The sequence below is a fragment of the Pan troglodytes genome, chromosome 8 (genome assembly GCF_028858775.2).
Source record: "Pan troglodytes isolate AG18354 chromosome 8, NHGRI_mPanTro3-v2.0_pri, whole genome shotgun sequence".
Classification (NCBI taxonomy): domain Eukaryota; kingdom Metazoa; phylum Chordata; class Mammalia; order Primates; family Hominidae; genus Pan; species Pan troglodytes.
Window position 1 is genome coordinate 47608889 of NC_072406.2, and position 26595 is coordinate 47635483.

The following is a 26595-nucleotide window of genomic DNA, read 5'->3' on the forward strand; positions in this document are numbered from 1 at the left end:
GAAGACATGCTAAATTTATATATATTATTTTCAAAGTGTTTTAGTTTCTACAATTTCACTGCTTAGAATTTACCTACAAATTCCATGTTCTTAGTGAAGAGTAACGCAATGCAAGAGCACACGCAGTACTGGCTTGGTACACACCCTCAGGAATCAGATCCTGAAAGGCACACCCAGCACAAAGTGAGGAACCAGGAAACCTGCACCTCCCAAGAGGCTCTGCCTCCAAGGAGCCTTGACACACAGGACAAACCAACACATGTCATCTGCCCTGAGTTTCCTCCACTAAACAACAGAGCAAGATAAAATTATTTCTAAGGGTTTTTTCCCAGCATTTAAAAATGTTAATTACAAAAACTCTTTTTAGTTTTTTTAATGATCTAATTTGCCACACTTGCAAAAAAGTAGAGAGGATAATTTATTGAACTCCTATGTATCACTCACTCAGCTGTAGTACTTATTAATCTTCGCCAAAACTGTTTCATTGCTTCACTTTTTTTATTTTTGGCTGGGGTATTTTAAAGGAAGTGCCACTCACGTTGTAGCACCCAGAGGCCATTTCTTAATGGTTCATAGGATAATGCTAGATGATACATAATAACATGTAAATGAAGACATAATAGCATACATGAATAAAGGTGTATGAATTCTTTTCCTTAAGGTACACATCTAGATCACTTTTTATTTTCCCCCCACTGTGAATCAATTTACATTTTTAATGTAAAAGGATGGTGAAAATGACTCCACTGAAAAAGCCACCAAGCTCCACTCAGGATAATACTATTAATTTCTAATTCATACCACCTGACTCAGTAAAGCCTTACTTCTCTTCTTCCTGTAGTGCAAGTTAGGTACCTAGTTAGAACCTGTTTTACTAAGCCAGGCCATCTAGGTTATAAAACACAAACCCAAGGGCCTTCAATGGTAGGTACTTTTTGCTTCCACGCATGCATTTTCTTCCCTAGAAATAATCCATTCAAAGGTTATTTACATTAGCCACAAACTAGAATTAGCATCTTCATTTTCATAAAATGAATTTACTAAAAAGTACTCAGAAATCTCTCAGAATTTATTTAACTTTGTGGAAGGCAGAAAACATATTAATTTAAAATGCATATGTTTTCCCCAAATCTTCCCCTCTATTGTTGAAATAACCCATAACATCAATAACTCTAAGAAAACACAATGTAAACTGTAACCTAAAATACTAGCCAAACATAGCTACATATTACATGCAATTTTTCCCCCGCCTCTCCCTCCGTTGTGTGTATTTCTCTCCCAACTCCAATTATTGGGAGAAGATAATTTTATAATTTGAAACTACAATTTCTAAACATTTCCTTGATTTTAATTAAAGCTTATCACAGGACAGAAGTTTAGGTAACAACAAATAATATCTAGATAAATACTTACATTATCTATGCTTATTTTTCTCTAAAAAGGGGCAATTTAAAAGTTAGAATAAAATTTTAGTACATAAAGAACATCTTTAACACGGGTATTTTCAAAGGAGCTTACACAGATGTATGTCACTGTGCACGGGGCTGCACTACACACCTGGGTTTAAGGGAGCCTCGGAGGGCATGGCCATGTACACAGCAGCTCTCATCACACGGATGCTGAAATGCACAGCAAAACCGGGCAAATGGCGATGCATTTCAGAATAAAGTGTATCTGTCATCCGCTCACTGACCTGAATGCACACCAACGCATGTGTGAATGGACAATTCTCAGGGTTAGAAAGTGTAAGTTCAGCAACCACTAGGCATCCTTTGGCTGAAGTTGCCAACACCAGATTCCATCAGTACCAAATAGGATAGCAATTCCTGCACAGCAAGAATGCAAGGAACTAAGGCACAAAACAGAAGCTATGCTTGGCTGTTTCCAGACTGGAAAATTATTTTAAAACATCACACAGAAATATTGTGTTTCATTATAATTTTTTAAATTTTTTTTTGGTTGTGTGCCAATTTATCCCTAATACTCAATACTACCACTGAGAAGCTGAATCTACTGACATAATGAAATAGTAATGTAAATAAATGTTACTTTTTAAAAAATAGAATTGACAACATTCTTTTCTTTTGCACATTAAATTAACTTTTCACATGGGGCAGAAACACTCAGATTATGACTAATGGGACTGGCAGAGATAGTTTGAGGATTCTGTGTAACAGAGCGGTTTTCAGCTTTTGACATAACATAGCCCTTCAGAGCATCATGGGAATCTCAGTTTTTTAAAAAAGTCATTTTTAATTGAAGCTATAATCACTCTACTTGAGAAACAAGGAACAAAAAGATGCATTTCTTGTACCCAATGTGCTGACAAAGCTAACTCATCTATAATTAATAAAGGAACAGTTTATTATGAAACAATACAGAGTTTCAAATATGCTAAAAGAAATGTACAAATAAAGTACCTCGGGACATTTATACAGTGCAAATGTCAAACTTTTGTATTGATCATGCCTGATTAGGGTCCTTTTCCCCAAATTTGATGAAAGAACATGAATTGGCTAACCACCACTCTGATGGCCTGATGGGTTAATCAATACAAAGCAACCTGGTAGGGGAAAAATGGGCAAATCTATTTTCTACGGAGGTTAGAAAAAGCAAGTTAGAGCTATTAGTAGAGCCGGATGTTTTATTGCATAGAATAAAGGGGGAAGAAGCAAGAATTAACATGACCTATTTATTCATCTGCAGCAAAAATTGGGCCTGGCTATGGTCCATCCATCATCTGGCCTTCATCCAGATTCAATGGTCTATAATTAAAGAATCACAAAGATCAGAATTGTTATCAAATGTTGGGCAAAACAGCTGTCAAAGGAGGGACCGCCCAGACAGTAAATGAGATAAGAGGCTCTGACTTTCAGACAAGCCCTTCAGTGTGGAAGGTGGGGCATTTTATCCAATCAATGTTAGATAAAGGTTCCCAATCATGGAGTAGTGCAGCAGTCCAAGAAAGAGGCAGATTTCTACCCTGAAAGCCCCACTGGAAAGAAGATCCTGCAGCCAGATCCTGCATGTAAGCACCCTGGGGAGACGGTTAAATTCTGCTCCTTTGACCTGCAGGCCTAACCGTGAAGGCTACTACCAGGCAGGGAGCTACTTAAGACAACTGCTCGGCTGACATCTCGGAGTGCCTAAAATGAACTTCTTCTGGCCCTTTCATCAGTATTCCTCATTCTCAAAATGTTCCCTTTCCCCAACATCACTGATCATCAGAAAAATGCAAATCAAAACTACAATGAGATATCATCTCACCACAGTTAAAATGGCTTTTACCCAAAAGACAGGTAATACAAAGGCTGGCAAGGATGTGGAGAAAAAGGAAACCTCATACACTGTTGGTAGGAATGTAAATTAGTACAACCACAATAGAAAACCATTTGGAGGTTCCTTAGAAACTAAAAACACAGCTATCACATGATCCAGCAATCACACTGCTGGGTATATAACCTAAAGAAAGGAAATCAGTACATCAAAGAGATATCTGCACTCCTATGTTCATTGCAGCACTATTCACAATAGCCAAGATTTGGAAGCAAACTAAGTTTCCATCAACAGATGAATGAATAAAGAAAATCTGGTACATACACACAATGGAGTACTATTCAGCCATAAAAAAGAATGAGATCAGCCAGGTGCAATGGCTCGCACCTGTAATCCCAGCACTTTGGGAGGGAGAGGTGAGAGGATCACTTGAAGCCAGGAGTTTGAGACCAGCCTGGCCAACATGGTGAAACCCCATCTCTACTAAAAATACAAAAATTAGCCCAGCGTGGTATTAGATGCCTGTCATTCCAGCCTCTCGGGAGGCTGGGGCAAGAGAATCCCTTGAACCTGGGAGGCCAATGTTGCAGTGAGGTGAGATAGTGCCACTGCAATCCAGCCTGGGTGACAGTGAGAAACTGTCTCAGAAAAAAAAAAAAAAAGAATCGAACTAAAGACCATTATGTCAAGTGAAACAAGCCAGGCACAGAAAGACAAACATTGCATGTTCTCACTCATTTGTGGGAGCTAAAAATTAAAACAACTGAAATCATGGAAATAGAGAGTAGATGATGGTCACCAGAGGCTGGGAAGGGTGTGGGGCTGGGAGCAGGGGAGTGGAGTTAATGAGTACAAAAATACAGTTAGAAAGAATGATTAAGAACTAATATTTCCTAGCAGAGCAGGGTGACTATAGTCAACAATAATTTCATTGTACATTTAAAATAACTAAAAGAGGCCAGGTGCAGAGGCTCATGCCTGTAATCCTAGCACTTTGGGAGGGCCAGGGCGGGCAGATTGCCTGAGCTCAGGAGTTCAAGACCAGCCCGGGCAACATGGCAAAGCCCCATCTCTACTAAAAATACAAAAAAAATAGCCAGGCGTAGTAGTGCATGCCTGTAATCTTAGCTGAGGCAGGAGAATTGCTTGAACTCGGGAGGCGGAGACTGCAGTGAGAGGAGATCGCACCACTGCACTCCAGCCTGGGCAACAGAGCTTTGTAACACAAAGGATAAATGCTTGGGGTAGATATCCCACTTAATCTCACGTGGTTATTAGTCATCACATGCCTGTACCAAAATATTTCTTATGCCCCATAAATATACACACCTAATATGTATCCACAAAAATAAAAAATTTTTTTAAAAAGTTCCTTCTCTACTTCCAAGCATCTGATTTTAGACGAAGATGGAGCTGACAGGCCCACTGAACACAGTGGGGTGGCACCCTGTTTATGCTTCAGAGGTTCCAGAAGTGTCAAACATTTTAAAGAAGCTGTGTCATTCTTCTATTCATCCACAAAACTTTTCATTTCCCCCTCAGTTTTTGTTATTCCCAAAGAATTCTTTAAAAGAAAAAAAAAAACAGAACATGTATTCCGTGACCAATCACTGAAATTCTGAAGATGAGGTGCAGTAGCTGGCCGTTGGGTCTGGGTGCTGTCCTTCATGGAGCCCAGGCCTGAATCTGTAGTGTACAATGTTTAGGAGCCTCATTCGACCAGCCCTGGTGTTGCTTCGTCTTTTCGCCTTGGCACTCCAGTTCTGCCTTCTCTTGGCTTAGCAGGTTGGGGCCTCAGGGCCGCAGCAGCACAGGGAGTGTGTCCAGCTGCGATGTTTCCCTAAGGATGACACTCCCTTCCTCATCTCGCTTCTGCCGCCGAGACCAAAGAGACGAGAGGTGGGAGTTCTCCTTTTTAATACATTTGGTTATGTCACTGTCTGAATCTATGGCAAAGGCAATCGAAAACTTTTTTCTTTTTTCTTTTGAGAAAGAGTCTCGCTCTGTTGCCCAGGCTGGAGTGCAGTAGCGTGATCTCGGCTCACTGCAACCTCCACCTCCCGGGTTCAAGCGATTCTCCTGCCTCAGCCTACCAAGTAGCTGGGATTACAGGCGTGTACCCTCAGGCCCAGCTCATTTTTGTATTTTTAGTAGAGGTGGGGTTTCATCATGTTGGTCAGGCTGGTCTCAAAATCCTGACCTTGTGATCCGCCCACCTCGGCCTCCCAAAGTGCTGGGATTATAGGCATAAGCCACTGCACCTGGCCTTTTTTGAGACGGTGTCTCCCTGTGTTGCCTGGGCTGGAGTGCAGTGGTATGATCTCAGCTCACAGCAGCCTCTGCCTCCCGGGTTCCAGAGATTCTCCTGCCTCAGCCTCCCGGGTAGCTGGGATTACAGGCATGTGCCACCACACCCAGCTAATATTTGTATTTTTAGTAGAGACAGGGTTTCACCATGTTGGCCAGGCTGGTCTCGAACTCCTGACCTTAGGTAATCTGCCCACTTTGGCCTCCCAAAGTGCTGAGATTACAGACCTGAGCCACCATGCCTGGCCCAGAAACCTTTTTCTTAGTCAAATTAGCAATTGCTACAGTCTGTCATTTCAGACAAGGCTGTGAAGAGGTGTGTGCCGGACAGGTCTTAGCATGTAGAATGTTGAATCCCCTTCTCTGATTCACTTCTCTTCTATGATGGCTTACAGAGAATTTGTAGACAGTACAGAACTGCTTCCTGGTGTGTGTGTGTGGTGTGTGTGAAGAGAGAGGGAGAGACAGAGACAGGGAGGGAAAGAGATGGGGAGAGGGAGGGGGATCCTACTGAATAGAGGCAATATAAGTAAAACCACAATTACAAAGTTTTTTTAAAAATAAAAAAAAATCTGCCTAACTTTTCATGCCTAATACAATCAAAGTTATTAATAATTAAGATTTCCAGAATGTGTTTATTAAAATAGCAATTCAAATAAGCTAGGCGATAATCATACTAAAAAAGAAATTCTAAGGCTGGGCGCATCTCATGCCTGTAATCCCAGCACTTTGGGAGGCCGAGGCAGGTGGATCACCTGAGGTCGGGAGTTCGAGACCAGCCTGACCAACATGGAGAAGCCCTGTATCTGCTGAAAAAAAAAAAAAAAAAATAGCCAGGCGTGGTGGCACATGCCTGTAATCCCAGCTCCTCAGAAGGCTGAGGTAGGAGAATCACTTGAACCTGGGAGGTAGAGGTTGCAGTGAGCCAAGATTGTGCCATTGCACTCCAGCCTGGGCAACAAGAGCGTAACTACATCTCAAAAAAATTTTTAAAAATTAAAAAAAAAAAGAAATTCTGGGCCTGGCACGGTGGCTCACACCTGTAATCCCAACACTTTGGGATGGCGAGGCAGGCGGATCACGAGGTCAGGGGTTCAAGACCAGCCTGGCCAATATGGTGAAACCCCACCTCTACTAAAAATACAGAAATTAGCCTGGCATGGTGGCACGTGCCTATAGTTCCAGCTACTCAGGAGGCTGAAGCAGAAGAATCACTTGAACCCAGGAGGCGGAGGTTGCAGTGAGCCAAGACGGCGCCACTGCACTCCAGCCTGGGCTTTTTGAGACTTCGTCTCAATTAAAGAAAAGAATAGAACAGAACAGAACAGAACAGAACAGAACAGAACAGAACAGAACAGAACAGAACGAAAAGAAAAGAAAAGAAAAGAAAAGAAAAGATTAGATTCTAGGCCAGGCGTTCACACCTATAATTCTAGCACCACGGGAGGCCAAGGCAAGGGGCTTACTTGAAGCCAGGAGTTTGAGGTCAGCTTGACAACCAAGTGAGACCCTGACTCTACAAAAAAAAAAATTAAATTAGCCAGGCATGGTGGCATATGCCTGTAGTCCCAGCTACTTGGAAGGCTGAAGGCTGATGCGGGAGGATGGCTGAGCCCAGGAAGCTGCAGTAAGCCAGGATTACACCAGTGCCCTCTAGCCTGGATGACAGAGCAAGATCTTATCAAAAAAAAAAAAGCCAATTCTCAAACAAAGAAAAATCCCCATTTAAGTATAGAAGGTATATTACTGAACTCCGGCATGTACATATTCATACCATGCTGACTAATTACATGGCTGATCAAGCAGCCAGAAACTGATCCTGATTCCAATTACTATTGAGTTTCTTCATGATACAGAACAAAAATGTCTGAGAATCTCAAGTTCTCCATGCTCCTTGACAAAGCTTAGAAGTTAATTCAGTATTACCATTAGACTCTAGGTGGCTCTCGAGGAATTGCTCAAGAAAACCCCAAGCACATTGCCAGATACTTAGGTCCACCCTTACTAACGTCCAGGAGTCCACAAAAGGATTCCTCATGTGTTGTACTTCTGCTTCTGGACTCCTTCGCCTCACCCTCAGCCCTCCAGGCAGGAAGAGAGGGACAGGGCAGGCACACCTAACATGGGATTGACAGTTCCAAAACCTGAAGCCTTCAGTTTTCAATCTGACCTTGTTTGGAGGACCTAATTTGGAAACCAGACCTTGATTTGCATACAGAACCTTCCACCTCACCCACCCCTCCCCCTCAAAAAAAAAAAAAAATATATATATATATATACACATACAAACATACATTTCAGACTTTTTAGAATATTTCAGATATATTCTAAACTTGGCTGGGCACAGTGAGTCATGCCTTGTAATCCCAGCACTTTGGGAGACCAGGGCGGGTGGATCACCTGAGGCCAGAAGTTTGATATCAGCCTGGCCAACGTGGTGAAACCCTGTCTCTACTAGAAATACAAAAATTAGCCGACGTGGTGGCGCATGCCTATAATCCCAGCTACTCAGTAGGCTGAGACAGGAGAATCGCTTGAACACGGGAGGCAGAGGTTGCAGTGAGCTGAGATCACACCACTGCACTCCAGCCTGGCCAACATAGAACAGGTAGTGTATAACAAGATTATTGATACATAAGTTGAGAAATAGGTTAGAAAATCCAAGAACAAAATCCAAACATTAAAATGAACAAATCATCTGCAGCAAATCTAGATAGCTAGTAGGAGTGATCTTTCTGCTAAAGAAATGCCAATAGGTCAAAAATAAAAGTTTCATTTCTAAAGAAAGAACAGACCAAACCCCAAGTGTCATTCCACAAGGTTTCACAAAGCACATCTGTCAATGTCTAAAGCATCCCAGAGGCAGTGGTGGGAAGATCAATGGTGCCTTTCTCTGCAGTGGCATTTACCACGGTGTTACTGATAGTGCAGGAATTTAAGGCTACAAAATTGTCACCTATTCATCACTGAACCATAAAAACACAATGGGGAAAAAAGATATTTGATAGCCTTTGGCACTGAAAAATGCCTAATGGTTTAAGATGATTTTGTTTCTAGCCATATTGGAAAAGTATTTGCTAGATGATTCTAAGCATTAAGGCATTCACATAGGGGTGATATCGGACAAACTCATCTTTCTAGTCCAGGCCAGTAAGACCAGCCCCAAAATTGACAGCCAGCTTGAACAGGCATGGCAAATTAAGCAGAATATAAATATCAGCCACTGAGGCTAATGTTTATTTTTAAATTCCACAAGAAACAAATAATATTGTGATGACATTATTAAGGATAACACATCATGCTAAGCTCCATTCTCCTCCGTGCAGCCTGAAGGAGAAATCATCTGCTGCTTTAATGTTCCAAAGTTACATAAAGGGGAATGAGAAGAAGGGATGTTCTTAAACTAGGGGAAGAGGAGGTGCACAACACTAACGGTGCATGTCTCCTGCTCAGCCTTTAACTTCCTGCATGGAGTGAGGATGGATACGGATTGTCCTCACGCGGCCTGAAACGGTCAAGGTGGAAAAATAAGCAAGACAGTAACTACCATGGGTTCATAAATGCAAGAAAAAAATAGCTAAGCAACAAATAATTCCTCATCTGCAACAACTACAAATGAAAACCGTCAAGACTCCAGGACTATGTGCCGAGACAAGCCTCTTTTCTGGCAAATGTCTTGACCTTATCAAAAAAGCTCAGTAAATTTCTTAGCCTTATTGAAAAAGTTCTGTGGTTACTAGCATAAAAATACCTTCCTCTGGAGAACCCTTCTCTTTTCATTATAGTATTGTCTATCATGAGATTTTGTGGGTGCTCTCTACCTGATATAACCTGCTCAGTGCAACTGAATCATAGTCACTGCATCATATCAAACTTTTGAACTAGGAGTCAGTCATCTATCACAGTTCACATCCATGTGAGTAGCTTCAAGAGAGTTCAAAATCCAGGAAGAGCAGAGAGAGGAAGATGAAAAACAGACGTCTCTCCTCCTCCAAACCTGGCTCTATAGCATTATTCTGACTCCCACAATATATATATTCAAACACAGGAAGAAGAGAACACTCCAAAGCCTTTTATCTTCAAAGATATATCTTATGGTACATATTTAATTTTCATTGATAAGCAAAAGAAGAAAAACTTGGCCAGGCACAGTGGCTCATGCCTATAATCACAGTACTTTTGGATGCTGCAGTGGGAAGATCGCTTGAGCCCAGGAGTTCAAGACCAGGCTGGGCAACATAGCAAAATCCCGTCTCTACTAAAATTTTTTTAAAGTTTGATTTTTTTTTTTAAGAGAAACTTATTTGCATAATAGGACCTTCTCAAAGCAAAGATAGATTGGGTATTAATTCATTTCCATTCCATTCATTCATTCATTCAACAAATGTTTACTGAATGCTTATGAGCATTGTTCTAGGACATGGGGATACAGCAGTGAATAGAACACATTAAAACAGGTGGGAATGTAAATTAGTACAAACTCTATGAAAAACAGCATGGAGATTTCCCAAAGAACTAAAATTACAACTACCATTTGATCCAGCAATCCCACTACTAGGTATCTACCCAAAGGAAAAGAAGTCATTATATCAAAAAGATACCTGCACTCATATATGTATCTCAGCACTAGTCACAATAGCAAAGATAGGGAATCAACCTAAGTGTCCAACAACAGATGACTAGATAAAAGAAAATGTGGTATACAGACACAATGGAATACTATTCAGCCATAAAAAAGAATGAAATCATGTCTTTTGCAGCAATATTGATGGAACTGGAGGCCATTACCCAAAGTGAAACAACTCAGAAAGTCAAATACCACACGTTCTCACTTATAAATGGGAGCTAAATAATGTATACACACGGACACAGAGTGTGGAATGATAGACGGTGGAGACTCAGGAGGATGGGAGGGGGTGAAGGATGGGAAAGTACTTAATGGGTACAGCAACATATTGAATGATGGTTAAAAGCCAAGAATTCACCACCACACAATATATCCATGTAACGAAACTGCACTTGTATTCCTTACGTTTACACAATTTTTAAAACATTAAAAAAAAACAGAAAAAATTACCTTACCTACTAACAAAATTATGCACCGTAAGAGAGAAGCAGGTGATAATCTGCTTGCAACAAATGAAAAGGAACAGGACCCTTCTCACAAAATACTGATTTTCACATAATTTAATGACTTGATGTTCTGAGTATCTGCCTTAAAATGTGATTTTAAAAAAAAATTTATCTAAGGTATCTGACACCTCACATGGTCCTCAAACATAGATACAAAAACATATTCCAAAAGGATGTATTTAAAATTTGGCTTTCAATCCTATGATAAAAGTAAAATTCTACTAGGAAGAATAAAAATATAGTACTCTTTGACAAAGCTACCTATGTGTCTAAAAGATTTATAGTGAAAAGGTCATTCAAAGTTAGATAACCACAAAATGGCTAACATGAACAAAGTCACAGGTTATGTTAGCAGGGCTGAGAGATTCTTTATTAGTAACCAGGTTAAAGACTTGTATATTGACTTTTTAATTTTGACCCCAAAGCAGGTGGCTTATCCGTGCTCTTATCACGTATAAAGACCATCTCTCTGGCCTGGGAATCCGAGCAGCATTTGGTGGCTAGCCTCCCATCTCCATGCACACGCACCTCTGTGCAGCTGCAGGTGCTTCCTCAGAACTTGAGAAGCCTCAAAACACAAGGGATGCCTTCACGAAAGCTGACACCAATACCAGCCAGCGCGTGCACACCGGCTCGCCAGGCCGCCGCTGGCTCTCAGGCAGGTGATCTGCACCACTATGCTTCTGATTTCTTACTGGGGTGAGCACAGGGCATATGCTCAAATGCCACTGGCTTCTTTCTCAAATCTGTCACTAAACAGTTCTATTATCTTCATATCGCCTGGTGCTCTAGACTTCAGTTTCTTCACCTGGCAATGTTTAGGCCAGATTCACTTTGGGACCTTTGCGGGAGGGAGTGAGGGTACCTGACTAGCCCCAACCCCATCCCACTACCACTGGAGATTCTGATTCAGCGAGTCCTGAGTGGTTTCTGGGCATCTATGGGGTGGGATGTGTGAGTGTGTGCATGTTTTAGAGTATCTATAAGCACCTAGTGAAACCATGGTTAAGAAATCCTACACTAAATGACAAAGTCAAATCAAGCTGTAAGAATTCAGGGTCCAATCCAATTCCATCCGTGAACAGTTGCAATCCCTTCCCTTGATCAAAGAACTTTGTTGTTGGTTTTGTTTATGCTTTCAATCTTGTTTTTAAGACACAAACAGGGAAGGAACTTGGATCATCATCAACCTGAAGTTGTGTGTAACTGGACCTCCCAGAAAAGACAAGAATACATTTCTACCTCCTCATTTTACAACTGATTACTTCAGCAACACATCGGCGGCCATCAAGGTTTACTAAATCAAGACCAGACCAACTCCAGAGTCATCGGACAGAGGCAGATGAGGTAGCATCTGGCTAGAGAGATGGCGGGCACCTGTCAATGGCTGCTCTTGCAAAAGTTACTGAGACTCGCAGTAAGAATTACAGCCTTCAAATCAAAAGAAATAAGCGTTTAGGCTGCAACACATAGCATAAGACAGTTGCTGTGGGACTTTGCCTGTGAATATAATTTCTGTTGCAATGTCATGGTTCCAATGGAAGTGGAGAAGCATTATAAAGAAAGTTAACTGCTTTCTGCTTTTAAGAAATAGGTTTGAGTCAGGTAACTCAAACATATCGATAGATATTCTAACGATATAAAATGTTGATTTTGGTAGGGAAAAATAAAGTGATGCACGCAAGTCAAACTTTCCCATTAAATAGGATGCATTTAAAACCTCCTTCCTCAAGTAACACATTCATCTAGGCCACAACGTTGAAATCTTAATTTTAAAAAAACTTTAAAATTCTTTGGCATTTCATATTAAAACATAGTGGTAAAAAACTAAGAAATCTTATATGCATCACAGCAATGAATACAATCTTTCAAACTGCAGAAGAAAATTAAAATCAAGAAAAATACCAAGGAGTTGCTATCACCATACAAGGCTACAAGATAAATTTAAACATCAAGAAAAGCAGAAACTGAAAGGGGTAAAATGCTTGCCAAAATAAGATTATATGTATTTCCACATCAGGGAGAATTGATTCTTTTCACAGTTAATGTAAGTTGTTCTATCTATCGCAAAGATCAGCATTAACTGTACAATCTGTACTTCTGCAAGAATTCAGAAGTAGAACTCCTAAGGTAAAAAAGAAGTAGGTCATGAATTACAAAAACATGCTTTACAGTTTTAAAGATATAACTCTAAGATTTACATATCACAAAAAACTGGGTTTAGTTACATATGATTTTTATTCAAAAGGATAACCTTGGAGGCCAAGGTGTGAAGATTGCTGGAGGACAGGCATTCAAGATCAGCCTGGGCAACACAGGGAGACCCCATCTGTACAAAAAGTGAAAAATTAGCCAGGTATGATGGTGCATGCCTGTCAGCTACTGGGAGACTGAGGCAGAAGGATCACCCAAGCCCAGGAGTTCGAGGCTGCAGTGAGCCATGATGACGCTACTACACTCCAGCCTGGGTGACAAAGGAGGATTCTGTTTTTTCAAAAAAGAATAACCTCTCTCCCTTTCACGACTGCCATTAGTATTTATGCATAATTTTCATCTTTCTCACCCACAATTAAGATCGAGTACAACCCTGAAAACTTTTAAAGCACAAATTAACATAAATTACAGTGCAGCTGGTTCACAACCCAAAAAGGTAAACAAAAAATTTACCACCAGCTGAGCACCCACTCATTCTAACCAAGCAGCTACAGGTTCCCAGGCAGCATGCTCCATTCATTCTGATCTTACAGAAACAGCTCCTCGCTGTGATCATGTAATCATGTGACTAACAGTTCTCAATATGTACCGTGTTTCCTAACTTTAACTGCATTATATCCACTTTGTATTAATAAACACATGAACGGCCCAGTGCATTGGCTCATGCCTGTAATCCTAGCACTTTGAGAGGCCAAGGCAGGAGGATTGCTCGAGGTCAGGAGTTCGAGGTTCCAGTGAGCTATGATCACACTACTGCGCTCTGGCCTGGGCAACAGAGCGAGGCCCGATTTCTAAAAACACATAACCAGTATGCTCCTTGTAGAAGAACTGTTGCCTTTCAGGAAATATGTATTAATCCTCTAACTATATGATCTACATTTTTTTCTTCAAAATAAGCAATGGTTCCATGTTGATCCTCCTGTACTTTGACATCTGTTGCCTGCTTTACTTAGTATTATGAAGTGGCAAAAATTCTATCTGGAGTAAGGGATGTGGAATAAGGGTAAAACTTAAAGACCTTGTCTTGCTTGATTCTTTCTTGATTGAACTGTATTCAGCAGTCTTTTTTGTTGTTAATACCTCTAGGATGATAAATTCCATCCTCTCTCTCACCTATATGTACTTCATTTCTCTTGAACATCTAGGGCTTCAGTGATCTAAACGATTCTATTCTTAAATCCAACCTTATCTCAGCATAGTTTAAACTTGGCTTCCATTTCTGGAAAAAAAAAAAATCTTCATGGAGATCCGGGAAGCACCGGAAGAATTAATGCTCAACACACTGCATGATATTTCCTTAAAAATAATTAAGGAGAACCTGCTTCGATCCAAATCAGGAATCTCTCTATCTAGGGAGAGCATGATTTTGGGAGAAAGCTTATTTGCCACAGATTAAACTAAAGATAGCAAAAACTTAAGGTGATTTTTGTTTTTCATTTTAAACTAATATCTTGAGTACTGTGATATGCACATTTTTACCTAGTTACATAAAGCTAAACTTAATTATTTCAAAAATTATAAGCTATCCTCGAAAATATGAATTGTATTTAAGTTTTGGAACCTCTCATTACTTGTGGTTGGTAAAGGAAGCCAGAACACACAATTTGCACAACACAAGAGTAACAAGAAATCAAGTTCCAGAATATTTTCATATTTACACAGGAAAGCAATGTCACAAACTTATCAAGAACACACTACTCCTTTAGGGCTGGGGTGACATTAGTAGCCAACACCACCTTTTCTGCTATGATTAGGAAACTAGTAATGAAGACAATCAACACAATACAAGTATCCACACATATATATTCTGTTTTCTATTTAGGAATCAAAGTTATTCTCTCTACTACAAACAAGAGACAGAGAAGAAAAGATATCGAGACAGAGAGACAGACAGGAAATTGAGACCAGTCTGGGCAACATGGTGAAACCCCATCTCTACTAAAAATACAAAAATTAGCCAGGCATAGTGAAGCATGCCTGTGATCCCAGCTATGTGGGAGGCTGAAGACTCACTTGAACCCGGGAGGGAGAGGCTGCAGTGAGCCAAGATCGTGCCACTGCACTCCAGCGTGGAAGACAGAGCGAGAGTCTGCATCAAAAAAAAAAAAAAAACAGGAGGAGAGTTCTAATTCCCAACTTGTTACATATTCTCAGCAAGTAGTTTTCTAACACAGCACTTAGCCAGAACATAGGTATGTTTTAATATTTTTTGATGAACAGTTCTGTACTCAAAATTATCCTGGTTATATCTGCATTTCTTCGTTAACAAGAAGTAGCACTGTCTATTGTACAAAGAACGACTGTATAAAAAGCACCTCTCCACAAGACATCCCCACCAGCTCGACAGTTTAACACTGCCACAGCAACACCTGAAAGTTACCACCTTTTTCTAGAAATATCAGAATAACCTGCCCCTTAATTTGCATTAATTAAAAGTGGGTATAAACATGACTGTAGAACTGCCCCTGAGCTGCCACCCTGCACTCACTGCCTAGTGGGTAGCCCTGCTCTGCGGGAGCAGTCACAGAGCTGTAACACTACAGCCTCAATAAAGCTGTTTTCTTCTACCACCTGCACGCTCTTGATTTTTTTTTTTTTTTTTTTTTTTTTGAGGCAAAGTTTCTCTCTGTTGCCCAGGCTGGAGTGCAGTGGCACAATCTCGGCTCACTGCAACCTCCATCTCCCGGGTTCAAGCGATTCTCCTGCCTCAGCCTCCCAAGTAGCTGGGATTACAGACGCCTGCCACCATGCCCAGCTAAATTTCGTATTTTTAGTAGAGACGGGGTTTCACCATGTTGGCCAGGCTGGTCTCTAACTCCTGACCTAAGGTGATCCACCTGTCTCGGCCTCCCAAAGTGCTGGGATTACAGGCATGAGCCACCGTGCCCAGCCCTCACTCTTGAATTCTTTCCTGAGCAAAGCCAAGAACCTTCCCGGTCTAAGCCCAATTTTGGGGCTTACCTGCCCTGCATCAATTTAACTATAATTCTACTGCAAGCCAATTTAAGTAGAACACAGAAAACTATAAAACAACACACCTTACTATGTTGTCTTCACACATGTATATGCACATAATAGATATTATAAATCTCTAGATTGCTTAAATATAAAATCCACCCAATTTGCTTTGCTTCTTACCTTTTCTATCAAGGGGATTCACAATTACCTCAAGGCCTTACAAGATCAAGGCAGCATTATTTTGAGTTGTGTCTTCTATTAATACTTCCTTGAAAAGGAAGTCTTTTTTAACAGGTAACTTATAATTTATATCTCTAATTTACAGCTTTTAAAGCTTTTTTGTTGAATTTTTAAAAATCATCTAACTTTCTGAGTTAGCATCATTGTTTTTCTGCTGTTAAGCAACTCTGTCAGATATATCATTCTGATGGACTTCTACATCTTGGTTGTTATTTTCTACATATTCAAAACCTAGAAGTCAGTATACAGATTCAGATATATAGATAATAATAACCTAGGTGTCAAAGAAGATGACTGAAGTCCATGAACCCAGTCATACAGACATCTGGATGCATGAATTTCAACCATTTACTTCAAAAACCATGTTCTGCTTTTGCTGAGGCAGAAATTTCAATCATCTATGCTATAAACTGAACCTCTCACCCAGTGAGCTCAGAAAACTCCCCAATATGATATTTCAGCTTCTCTTTTTTATTCCATTTAATACAATATCCCAACTTTTTTTTTTTTTGAGGAATGTGAACCAAAGTTTTATTTGTTCATTTCTTGCATTTAAAGTGCTCTTCAATGACATCCTTGGCCTGAGATTCCTTATAACTTCCATAGTCCTTAACTATTATACAACTTCAACCAACCTTTCTACAGGGTCTTCCCTCTGTCAGTATTACAGAGGCCTGCCCATTCCCTAGTTTCTTGTTTTCATCAACCTTAATTAGGCTAATCTGGTGTTCAGCACATGGGCTTCCACCAACTTAACACACACACACACGCTCATCACAGTTGTATACAGGCACACAAAGATGGGCTTGGTACTTGTCTAAGGCTCTGGCGGCTCCGCGAATCTCATGTGCTGGGCCATCATGGACGAGAGTGGTCTTCAGCACCGCTTGTAAAGCAGTGTTAACAACCATCACACCGCCAGCAGCAATGCCCTCCTCAGCCACCAAGGCAGGCCACAGGTAACGAGTGATGGCCCCATCTTGAACGCACCCAAGCCTCCGCCTCCATAACTCAACAGCAGCAGGGAAAAAGCATGGTCTCAATTCTCTTGACAAATCTCAGAGGTATTATACTCTTATTCCAACTACATCTCCCTCCCCAAAGAAACGCACACAAAACAATTTTAAAACTTATGTTTTCTACGGAAACCTTACCTCAAAGTGGTGCACAAAACTGAAATTATACAGCTGCTTAAATGTCACATCCTGGCTCCTAGCAGGGAAACAAAATGCTCTGAAGAGGGGATGGTTCCTGCTTGAGGGGGAAAAAGTCTGTCTTTCTTATCAGTGCTCCTTCCCACAATAAACAAATGATCTAGGAATTTTGTACAAGAAGTCTACCTGATTCTCCATCTGCCCGCAATGTCCCCATCCACACACATCCTCCAAAAGGCCACATCTCATCTTTAAGATTAAAAGTAATTCCATTTTACCTGCCAGCTTAGAACTTAATAATTTAAAGGCATGTTTACAAGGGCAGAACATCATCATTATCATCACTACCACTGGAACGACACGCAATTAGAAGTCGTTTAGGGAAGGAAGTTAGAAATGCTCGACAGAATTTAATTAGACAAATTAGGTTTTGGCAGAGATCTCTCTAGGTCAACACCCTACTTCTATAAACAATGTTATGGAATTCTTAATGACAATACAAGGCACTCATTCTTAAATTCTCAATTGGCAAATACCAACACTTAGGCCACCACCCTCAGGTTCAAGCAGTTTTAAACTCCATGATTTTTTGAAAGGGAAGAGAAAAGATTCTGCCAACTGAATCAGCAACAATACTTTTAGGCAGTCTCTGAATTTCCTCATTCATTTCTGGTATTACTTTCTGCATAGTCTACACAGAAGGTTTAACGTCTTAAAAACAGGTTTTATTCTGTGTCTTTACTCAAATTACATTAATTTGAAGAAAATATCCCATTGAAGAAAATCAGGTTTGCTGAAAATTCTTTACCAACAAACATCCAATATGGTGGCAGTTTCTGCTGGAGGAAGTATGTTACATATAAAATAGAGATTTGGAATGTCTTGGACTTGATTTATTTTCAGTATTTCAGTGTTGTCCAATAAGGAAAATATAAGAAAGATGATTAAACTGGCCAGGCACAATGACTCACACCTATAATCCCAGAACTTTGGGAGGCTGAGGCAGGAGGACTGCTTGAGGCCATGAGTTTGCAACCAGCCTGGGCAACATAGTGAGACCCCTCTATCTACAAAAAAATAAAATTAACAGGGTGTGTAGCACATGCCTGTGGTCTCAGCTACTTGAGAGGCTGAGGTGGGAGGACTGCTTCAGCCCAGGAGATTGAGACTACCGAGAGCTGTGATCATGCCACTGCACTCCAGCCTGGGCAACAGATCTAGATTCTGTCTCAAAAAAAAAAAGAAACTAAAACTACAAGATTTAGCAGACATATGAGGACCAAAATAAGTGTAGAATTGATGACATATTAATTTTAAGTGTCCATTCTATAAACCATTAAGAGATATTCCCAAAACACACATCATTCATAAACTGGCCAGAATCAGTATCACACATTTGAGCTGAATTTGTATGAAGAGAGAAACAGTTCTGAAACACCTATCTGTAATGCTGCAAGGCACCACTCTTCCCCGGGCAGGGGGACACAGATACCATGACTAACTCTCAATGGTTTCACAGCTCGAAAATCACCGTTCTAATGAAAGACCACCGGAGGGCACACATAACCCATGGCACTCATCCAAAAGTAAAAATTAAAAAAGCACATTTTATGTGCAGGGTAATCTTTACTTTTTATCTGTTATGCTGTTTGGTTATTACAAACTAGCTCCAAAAATATCAACATTAAGAAAAGGAATCTTTATAACACTGTTAAAAGATCCACTATATATTGATTGTATAGCCTAAACTTACACAGTCATATATCCAGTAGCTTCAAAGAATTCTTTTAAACAAATGTTTTAATTTATTTATTTATTTATTTATTTATTTATTTATTTATTTATTTATTGAGACAGGGTCTCTCACTCTGTCACCAAGGCTGGAATGCAGTGGTACAATCTCGGCTCACTGCAGCCTCAACCTCCCCAGGCTCAGGTGATTCTCCCACCTCAGCCTCCAGAGTAGCGAGGCCTATAGGTGTGCACCACCATGCCTGGCTATTTTTGTATTTTTTGTAGAGACAGGGTTTCACCATGTTGCCCAGGCTGGTCTCAAACTTCTAGGTTCAAGTGATCCACCTCCTTTGACCATTCAAAGTGCTGGTATTACAAGCATATACCACCGTGCCTGGCCCAAAGTATTTTTCAGAAAAAAATATTTTTAATTCCGAACAATGTACAGAACTGTGAAATTACAGAAACACTAATTTGCTTTTATTCCATTATTTTGTTATACATAAAAATCAACTACTCCTTTTTAGTGAGATGTTTGGGTAACATCAGGGTCTCCGTTAAAAACATGTTTTAGTAAAAGATTCCATATGAGTAATAAGGATCTGCTAACATCACAACTTGTTAGTATTGCAGCATATAGTAATTTAAACCCTTGCAATAAGTGAATAAACGTAAACACTAATAAACAATAAGCATTCACAAATGAATTGATAGCACAGAAAATATCAGTATGATTTTGAAAACAAAAAAAATGCTCAAAAATTAATCAGGAAACTTTTTCAAAATAATATTAAGGAGTAAACACAAAGAGTAAGCATGACTTTCAATTCCCCCCGCCCACCAAGAAAATAAAAAGTAAAGGGGTGTTTTAAGGAAGTTTCTGTACCAACCTGCCTTTTGCTGACTTCTGAAGTGGCTCTCTTGAGGTTCAATGACCTTGAAAATCTTAACGCCTTCACCGAATCCTTCCGAGAGGTCCCAGAAAAAGAGTAATACCTCTTTGCAGGTTTCCCCTTCGCTCTGTCTGCCATCTCAATCCATTAGGAAGACAAAATCCTCAATAGCACAGACTTCAAGACTAACTACAGAATAAAATGATCCCCAAATAAACAGTCCACCCAAAATGTAAATAAACAATCTGTTTTGTTCAGTCCTCAAGGAAAGGGCAAAACCTCAAGTAAAGGGTAAAAAATGGAAAGCAGGTGGAAAATAGGGGAACACATTCCACCACCTAAGTAACCCCTCAGTGGACGGCACAGACGGCATCCGGCAGCGTGGACTCCAGGTTCACCAGGGAAACCAGCTACGCCTCAACTGCACCAAATTAAAACTGCACCAGTCAAACAGGCCGGAGGTAGTTTGTCAAGAGTAAAACAGGGTGTAGCAAAACACCCTGGAGTCAGCAGGGTGTGAGAGCACACATCAGGTTCAAAGAAGTCTCTCAACGCATTCCTTGCCAAAATAGACAGAGGGCTACAGGATAGGATCAAATCACCACTCCTACTTCAAACCAGGAGCCCTCGGAGTGTGACTATTTTGTTAAGCTCTTTGAACACTCTCTTCTTCCAGTGAATGAGAAATGGAGTGATCGGATGCTCAAATACACACATTTTACTCAGAGAAACGCAAAACAAAATAGTAACAAGCATTACGAATTAGGAGTCTGGAATGCCACCTCCCATGTCACAGAAAGAGGAGGGAGGGTGTTTTTATACCCTTTCAAAAGGCAACAGGAACATCTTTCCTTCATTTTATCTCACGTCTCACTGAACTGAAGTTGAGCTCGAGAACAGGTCATGAAAATAAGACAAGTCGTCTATGCAGGAACAGGGATGGAACTGGAAGCCTTTATCCTGTGTGAAATCACCAAATCAGACACCGCATGTTTCACCTACAAGTGGAAGCCAAACAGCGGGTACATACAGACACACAGAGCAGAATAACAGACACTGGAGACTCCAAGAGGTGGGAGGGTGCAAGGTGTGAGGACAGAAAATTACCTTCTGTGTACAATGTTCACTATTCAGGTGATGGATGCACTAAAAGCCCAGACTCCATCACTACCCAATATGAGCATGTAAGAAACCTGCACTTGTACTATCTAAATATATAAAAATAAAAATAAAAATTTTAAAGAAAGAAAATAAAACATGAGAAAATGGAGAAATAGGTCTCTAGAGAAAGTACTGAATACTATGAATACCTGCAATACAATTATACTTATAATACTATTAACACTAGAGCCCCACAAAACCCAATGCTTTAGGACACCTACAAGCCTAACCCAAGGATTGAAAGATACAGTACATTCAGGCCGGTGTGGCAGCTCATGCCTGTAATCCCAGCACTTTGGGAGGCCGAGGCGGGCTGATCACTTGAGGTCAGGAGTTCGAGACCAGCCTGGAAAACATGGTGAAACCCCATCTCTACTAAAAAATAAAAAAATTAGCCAGGTATGGTGGTGGGAGCCTGTAATCCTAGCTACTCTGGAGGATGAGGCAGGAGATCACTGGAACCCAGGAGGTGGAGGTTGCAGTGAACCAATATCACACCACTGCACTGCAGCCTGAGTGACGGAGTAAGACTCCGTCTCAAAAAAAAAAAAAAAAAATGAGGGGAGGGGAAGGGGAATGGGAAGTGGGAGGGGGAAAGATAAAGAAAGAAAACGTTCAAGGTAAGAAGAGGCATGGAATTATTTTTAAAAACACATACCAATCATTAAAGAAGCTACATAACCAAACAGCCTACACCAGAAATATACAGCTGGTGAATAATATAAACACAGAAAATTTAAGGACAGCTGTATTTAACAGTGTTATACAATGCAATATTACTCAAAGTGTGGTCCCAGTCTGCATGAAGTACAGAAATAGAGTAAGCTTTTGAGAACATAGCAACTTGACTGAGTAATTTTATATCTGTTAACTCTAATAATAGCTAAAATAAAGGCCCATAAAACACAAGCCACTTTATCCTAGTAATTTATTTGCATTGTATTTTAAAAGTATTGTTCTGCCACAGGTTGGAGGGGGAAAAAAAGCAAATCTAGTCCTTCACAGCGACAGTTTGAGAAGTAATTAGTTGTGTTAACTAAAGGTAGAAAGAATATTCAAGACTGCCTTTTTGGGGAGGGAGAGAAAGTTAGAACTAGCCCATCTGGAGGCTGACCTGAACACACCTCCTAATTTATCCAGCCTGAATATTCCCACCTACATATGGGAGTTTTCTTGCTTTAAAAGTATGTGGAATGCAGCTACACTAAGAAAAAAAGGATACAAAACTTTACATACCTTATAGAACATGGAACACCACTGTTGTAGCTGCAAACATTTTGCTAGCATTTTCCTTTATTATATATAATATATATCAAATATATATTATATATGTTATATATAATATACATGTATATAATTAGATTTTTATATTTTATATATGTATTTTATATATGTATTTATATATATATATATATATATATTTTTTTTTTTTTTTAAAGTAACACAAGGTCTCACTATGTTGCCCAGGCTGCCCTCGAACTCCTGGGCTCAAGTAGACCTCCCACTTTGGCCTCCCAAAGTGCTGAGATTATAGGCATGAGCTACCAGCACCCCGCCAACATTTTCATCTCCCCATTTTACAACAGATCCCTAAGGACAAGTGTTCTCTATTTACTTCAATCTCTCAAGTCCTGCCTAGAATGGAACAGATGCTCAATAAATACGTGAGGGCTAGATGAAAGAAAAGGATGCTGTTACAGAAATGCAACTGCAGTGTCATCTCAACCTCAAGTTCCCAGCAGCCAAGAGATCCCTGTTGACACTACCCACAAGTGCTGATAACAAAATGCCTGATAGTGGACGGTCATCATTCGACTGTGCCCTTGAAAAGAAGTATCTCTTGACAATCTTTTGTAAGAAATTAAGTCAAGCAGTGTACCACACATTCAGACACAAGGAACTTCAGAATTCTGAAAGACAGGGTACAGATTCTCTAATTCTCTCATTCCAATGAATCTCTGATTTTATACTGTGTGCCTTTATTTTATATTAAATAAGCACTTTCCTGAATGGCAGTCAAATGCCATCAAACATCAAATGGTTATAGCTGTCAAATTTCTTGCAGCTTTCTGAATCTGATTTCAGAACATATCTTAGAAACCATATGACAATTTATCTCATGTCTGAAGAGTCATTTCCCTTTGTGGTATTTCAAATTCAGCTGGTTATTTTTTTCTCAAAATTTAAATTTTATGCTACTCTCACCCGGATGTTTAGACACAGGAGAATTTGCAGAGTTCCCCTCCCACATTAGAGACTCTATTTCTTAATTTAAATTTATTGGTATTTTCTTTGGCTGAGCACGGTGGCTCACAATTTGTAATCCCAACACTTTGGGAGGCCGAGAGGGGTGGATCACTTGAGGTCAGGAGCTCAAGACCAGTCTGGCCAACATGGTGAAACCCCGTCTCTACTAAAATACAAAAAAATTAGCCGGGCATGGTGGTGCACACCTGTAATCCCAGCTACTCAGGAGTCTAGGGCAGAAGAACTGCTTGAACCCGGGAGGTGGAGGTTGCCTCAATAATGTATTGAGAATCCTCAAATTCTAACATACAGAAAATGAACAATGTATTTCTTACAACAACTATCTCTGGGTGCCAAGTATATACCATGCTCTCTATAAATTCATAGAAATAAAAAAATAAGTGAAACTGATTACCTACCGAAACTCATTTCATAACACAAATATCTAGGATAGCCTGGTTTGTTTGCTCACTTGCTTGTTTTTAAATCCTCAGGCCAGGTGCAGTGACTCACACCTGTAATCTAAGCACTTTTGGGAGGCTGAGGCAGGAGGATCATTTGAGCCCGGGTGTTGGAGGCTGCACTGAGCTAGGATCACGTCACTGCACTCCAGCCTGGGTGACAGACCAAGACCCATCTTAAATAAACAAACAAACAAACAAAAAGCCAGGCATGGTGATGCACATCTGCAGTCCAAGCTACTCAGGCGGCCGAGGTGGGAGCCCAGGAGATAGAGGTTCCAGAGATTGCATCACTGCACTCCAGCCTCGGTGACAGAGCAAGGGCCTATCTCAAAGAAAACCAAAACAAAATAAAACCTTAGAAGCTGTTATTAAAAGAATGAAGAGCCTAATTTGACAATGGTGGTGGTGGTGATGGTGGCCGACAATGGCAACCACCATTAACATTTCCTGGGACCTTTTTCTTGCCGAGCACAAAACCTTAATGTGAATTCTAAGGCTTAATCTTAAACTTAACCTCATAATGAAATCATGTCCTTTGCAGCCACATAGATGGAACTGGAAGCCAACACCCTAAGTGAAATAACTGACACAGAAAGGTGAACACCACGTATTCTCATTCATAAGTGGAAGCTAAACAATGGGCACACATGGTCATAAAGATGGAAACAATGGACACTGGCTACTCCAAAAGTGGGAGGCAGGGAGGGAAGCAAGGCTTGCAAAACTATTTACCGGGTACTACAGTCACAGTTTAGGTGATGAGTTCACCGAGGCTCAAATCCCATCATCACCCAATATACCTATGTAATATAACTACACATGTATCTCCTGAATCTGAAATTTAAAACAAACAAACAAAAAACTCGTAAGATAGTTACTATGATTATACCCCATTTACAGATGGGAAAAATGAGGTAAGAGAAGTCAAGTAAAGACAGCGTGAAGCTGGGATTCAAATGCAGGCAGTGTGGCTCCACAACCCACCATACGAGATGCCAGGCACTTCCAAATCAACAGAAAAGCACAGCGCGGCACACCAAGTTATCAAGCCCCAGCCTGGGATTGGTGTAACTGAAAGAGTGAGAACCTCTGTCCCCTGACTCACTGGGTGGCCCCAGATAAGCAAAGTCTTGAGGGCTTTCGCTAGAAGGACTGAGGCCCAGCCCATCCTGTGCAGGCTGACCCCAAAGCTCCTACTGCTCGTGAGGACCCTCACTTTTCATGCAGGAGGCCTGGCCCCCTCCGGACTCCCTTTCACTAACACCTCACTGCTCTACCTGTACCATATCTGGGCCCTGTGCTCCCACAAATTGATGAACTGTGGCCAAACCAGTACCCACAAAACACTTAAATGTTGGGAAGTCATCCTTCTGAATTAATTAGCCATTTAGTGCTCTGCTTGGCAGCAAATTTAAATATTTGCTTCTTTACACTCTAAAATAAGCTCACTTAGGAGGAAATGAATAAAGTCATCTAGTTAATGAAGTCAATTTATACAAGTTATTTCATTTCCAGGTTATCAAACTCTTCAAATCATTCAGTTCCTATGCCAATTCATACTAAAGTTCAAAAAAAGATGTTTCTATTCTAAGCTATATTTATAACTAAACCTAATGCTTCTTTCCTACTGGAATTAAGCAGAAGTAGAATATGGAGTGGACAGTGAAAACAAAAACAAAACAGTGAACCACACACACTGTCCTCAGAGATGACCAGTACTGACACTTTTTGGTCTACCCCTCAAACTTTTTCTAATGTATATAATTATTTGCACTAAAGTTAGATTATATTTGGTATATTGTTTTAAACTGACTTTTCACAGATTTATATTGGATTCACAGATTTATCTATGGTTAGTCCCAAATATCCAGCTGCCTAACTAACAGCTCCAAGACACTCAAACTCACAGAAGACAACACTGAACGTAATCTCCCATCCCTAGTCTGGCAACCTCGCAGCAGTCCCTACCTTGGTGAATGCCCCACCATCTCCACCCAGCCCAATCGCCATCAATTTCAACCTCCTTCTACAAAACCGGCAGGAGCCACACACTGCCTGCATTTGAATCCTGGTTCCAGAAAACCTGCTGACTGGCCTCTGCCTTCCATGCTGCCTCCTCATTCATTCTTCACACAGCCACCAGGGGGATATTTCTCAAATGTAAACCTGATCACTTAACACCTGCTGGTCTTTCACTTACGTGTCTATAAGACTTTGTCTTGATCATACATACACACACACACACACACACACATATGCATATATATATACACACATATATATACATGTATATATATACACACACATATACACATACACATACACACACACACACAGTATAGTAGCACTAAGCCCAATGCCTGGTACAAACTAGGTGCTCAGTAAACTGAATTACCTAAAAATATTAGTCTGATTTTCTTGCAAAGGAAATTACTCCATATGCTATCTTTTAAATTATTCACGCACTCTGGTTTGAAAAACTTATTAACCTTTGAGAGGGAGAGGGAGGCCACTTAGCTTTGATTCAATATTGAAACTAGGTTTTAATTTATTCCATTTAATCTTAATCTCAAGTATTCATCAAAAGACAGTAGGGTATGTATTTATGAATAAGAAAATTATTCCTTTTGATTAAGACAATAGAAAACACATTTCATAAGTTTTTCATTATACTGTTTTCTGTAAGTAGGATTTATGATAAGGTATGCCTTCAGAAAATACTGCTTCTTTAAAATGTATATTTCTCCAAGATGGAAAGATTAAGATGCCTGCATTAAAAGCATGTTCTCCTGGGCTACATCCATTTCACCTGAA

The 26595-nt window shown here is 40.3% G+C and overlaps 1 protein-coding gene and 1 pseudogene across 27 annotated transcripts in view; both read right to left on the bottom strand.

Moving 5' to 3' along the window:
* Window positions 1-26595, bottom strand: part of PARD3 (par-3 family cell polarity regulator) — a 708800-nt gene that overhangs the window by 550914 nt on the left and 131291 nt on the right. Inside the window, exon 1 of one of the 27 annotated variants that reach the window (XM_054660979.2) lies at window positions 19907-20127. The exons of the other annotated variants lie outside the window; for them this stretch is intronic. Within the exon in view, the coding sequence (XP_054516954.2) occupies window positions 19907-20047 (141 nt within the window). The 5' untranslated portion in view covers window positions 20048-20127. Of the gene's footprint in view, window positions 1-19906; window positions 20128-26595 lie in introns of those variants that run through there. 27 annotated transcript variants of the gene reach the window in all.
* On the bottom strand, window positions 16579-17970 carry LOC107966707 (small ribosomal subunit protein eS12-like; annotated as a pseudogene).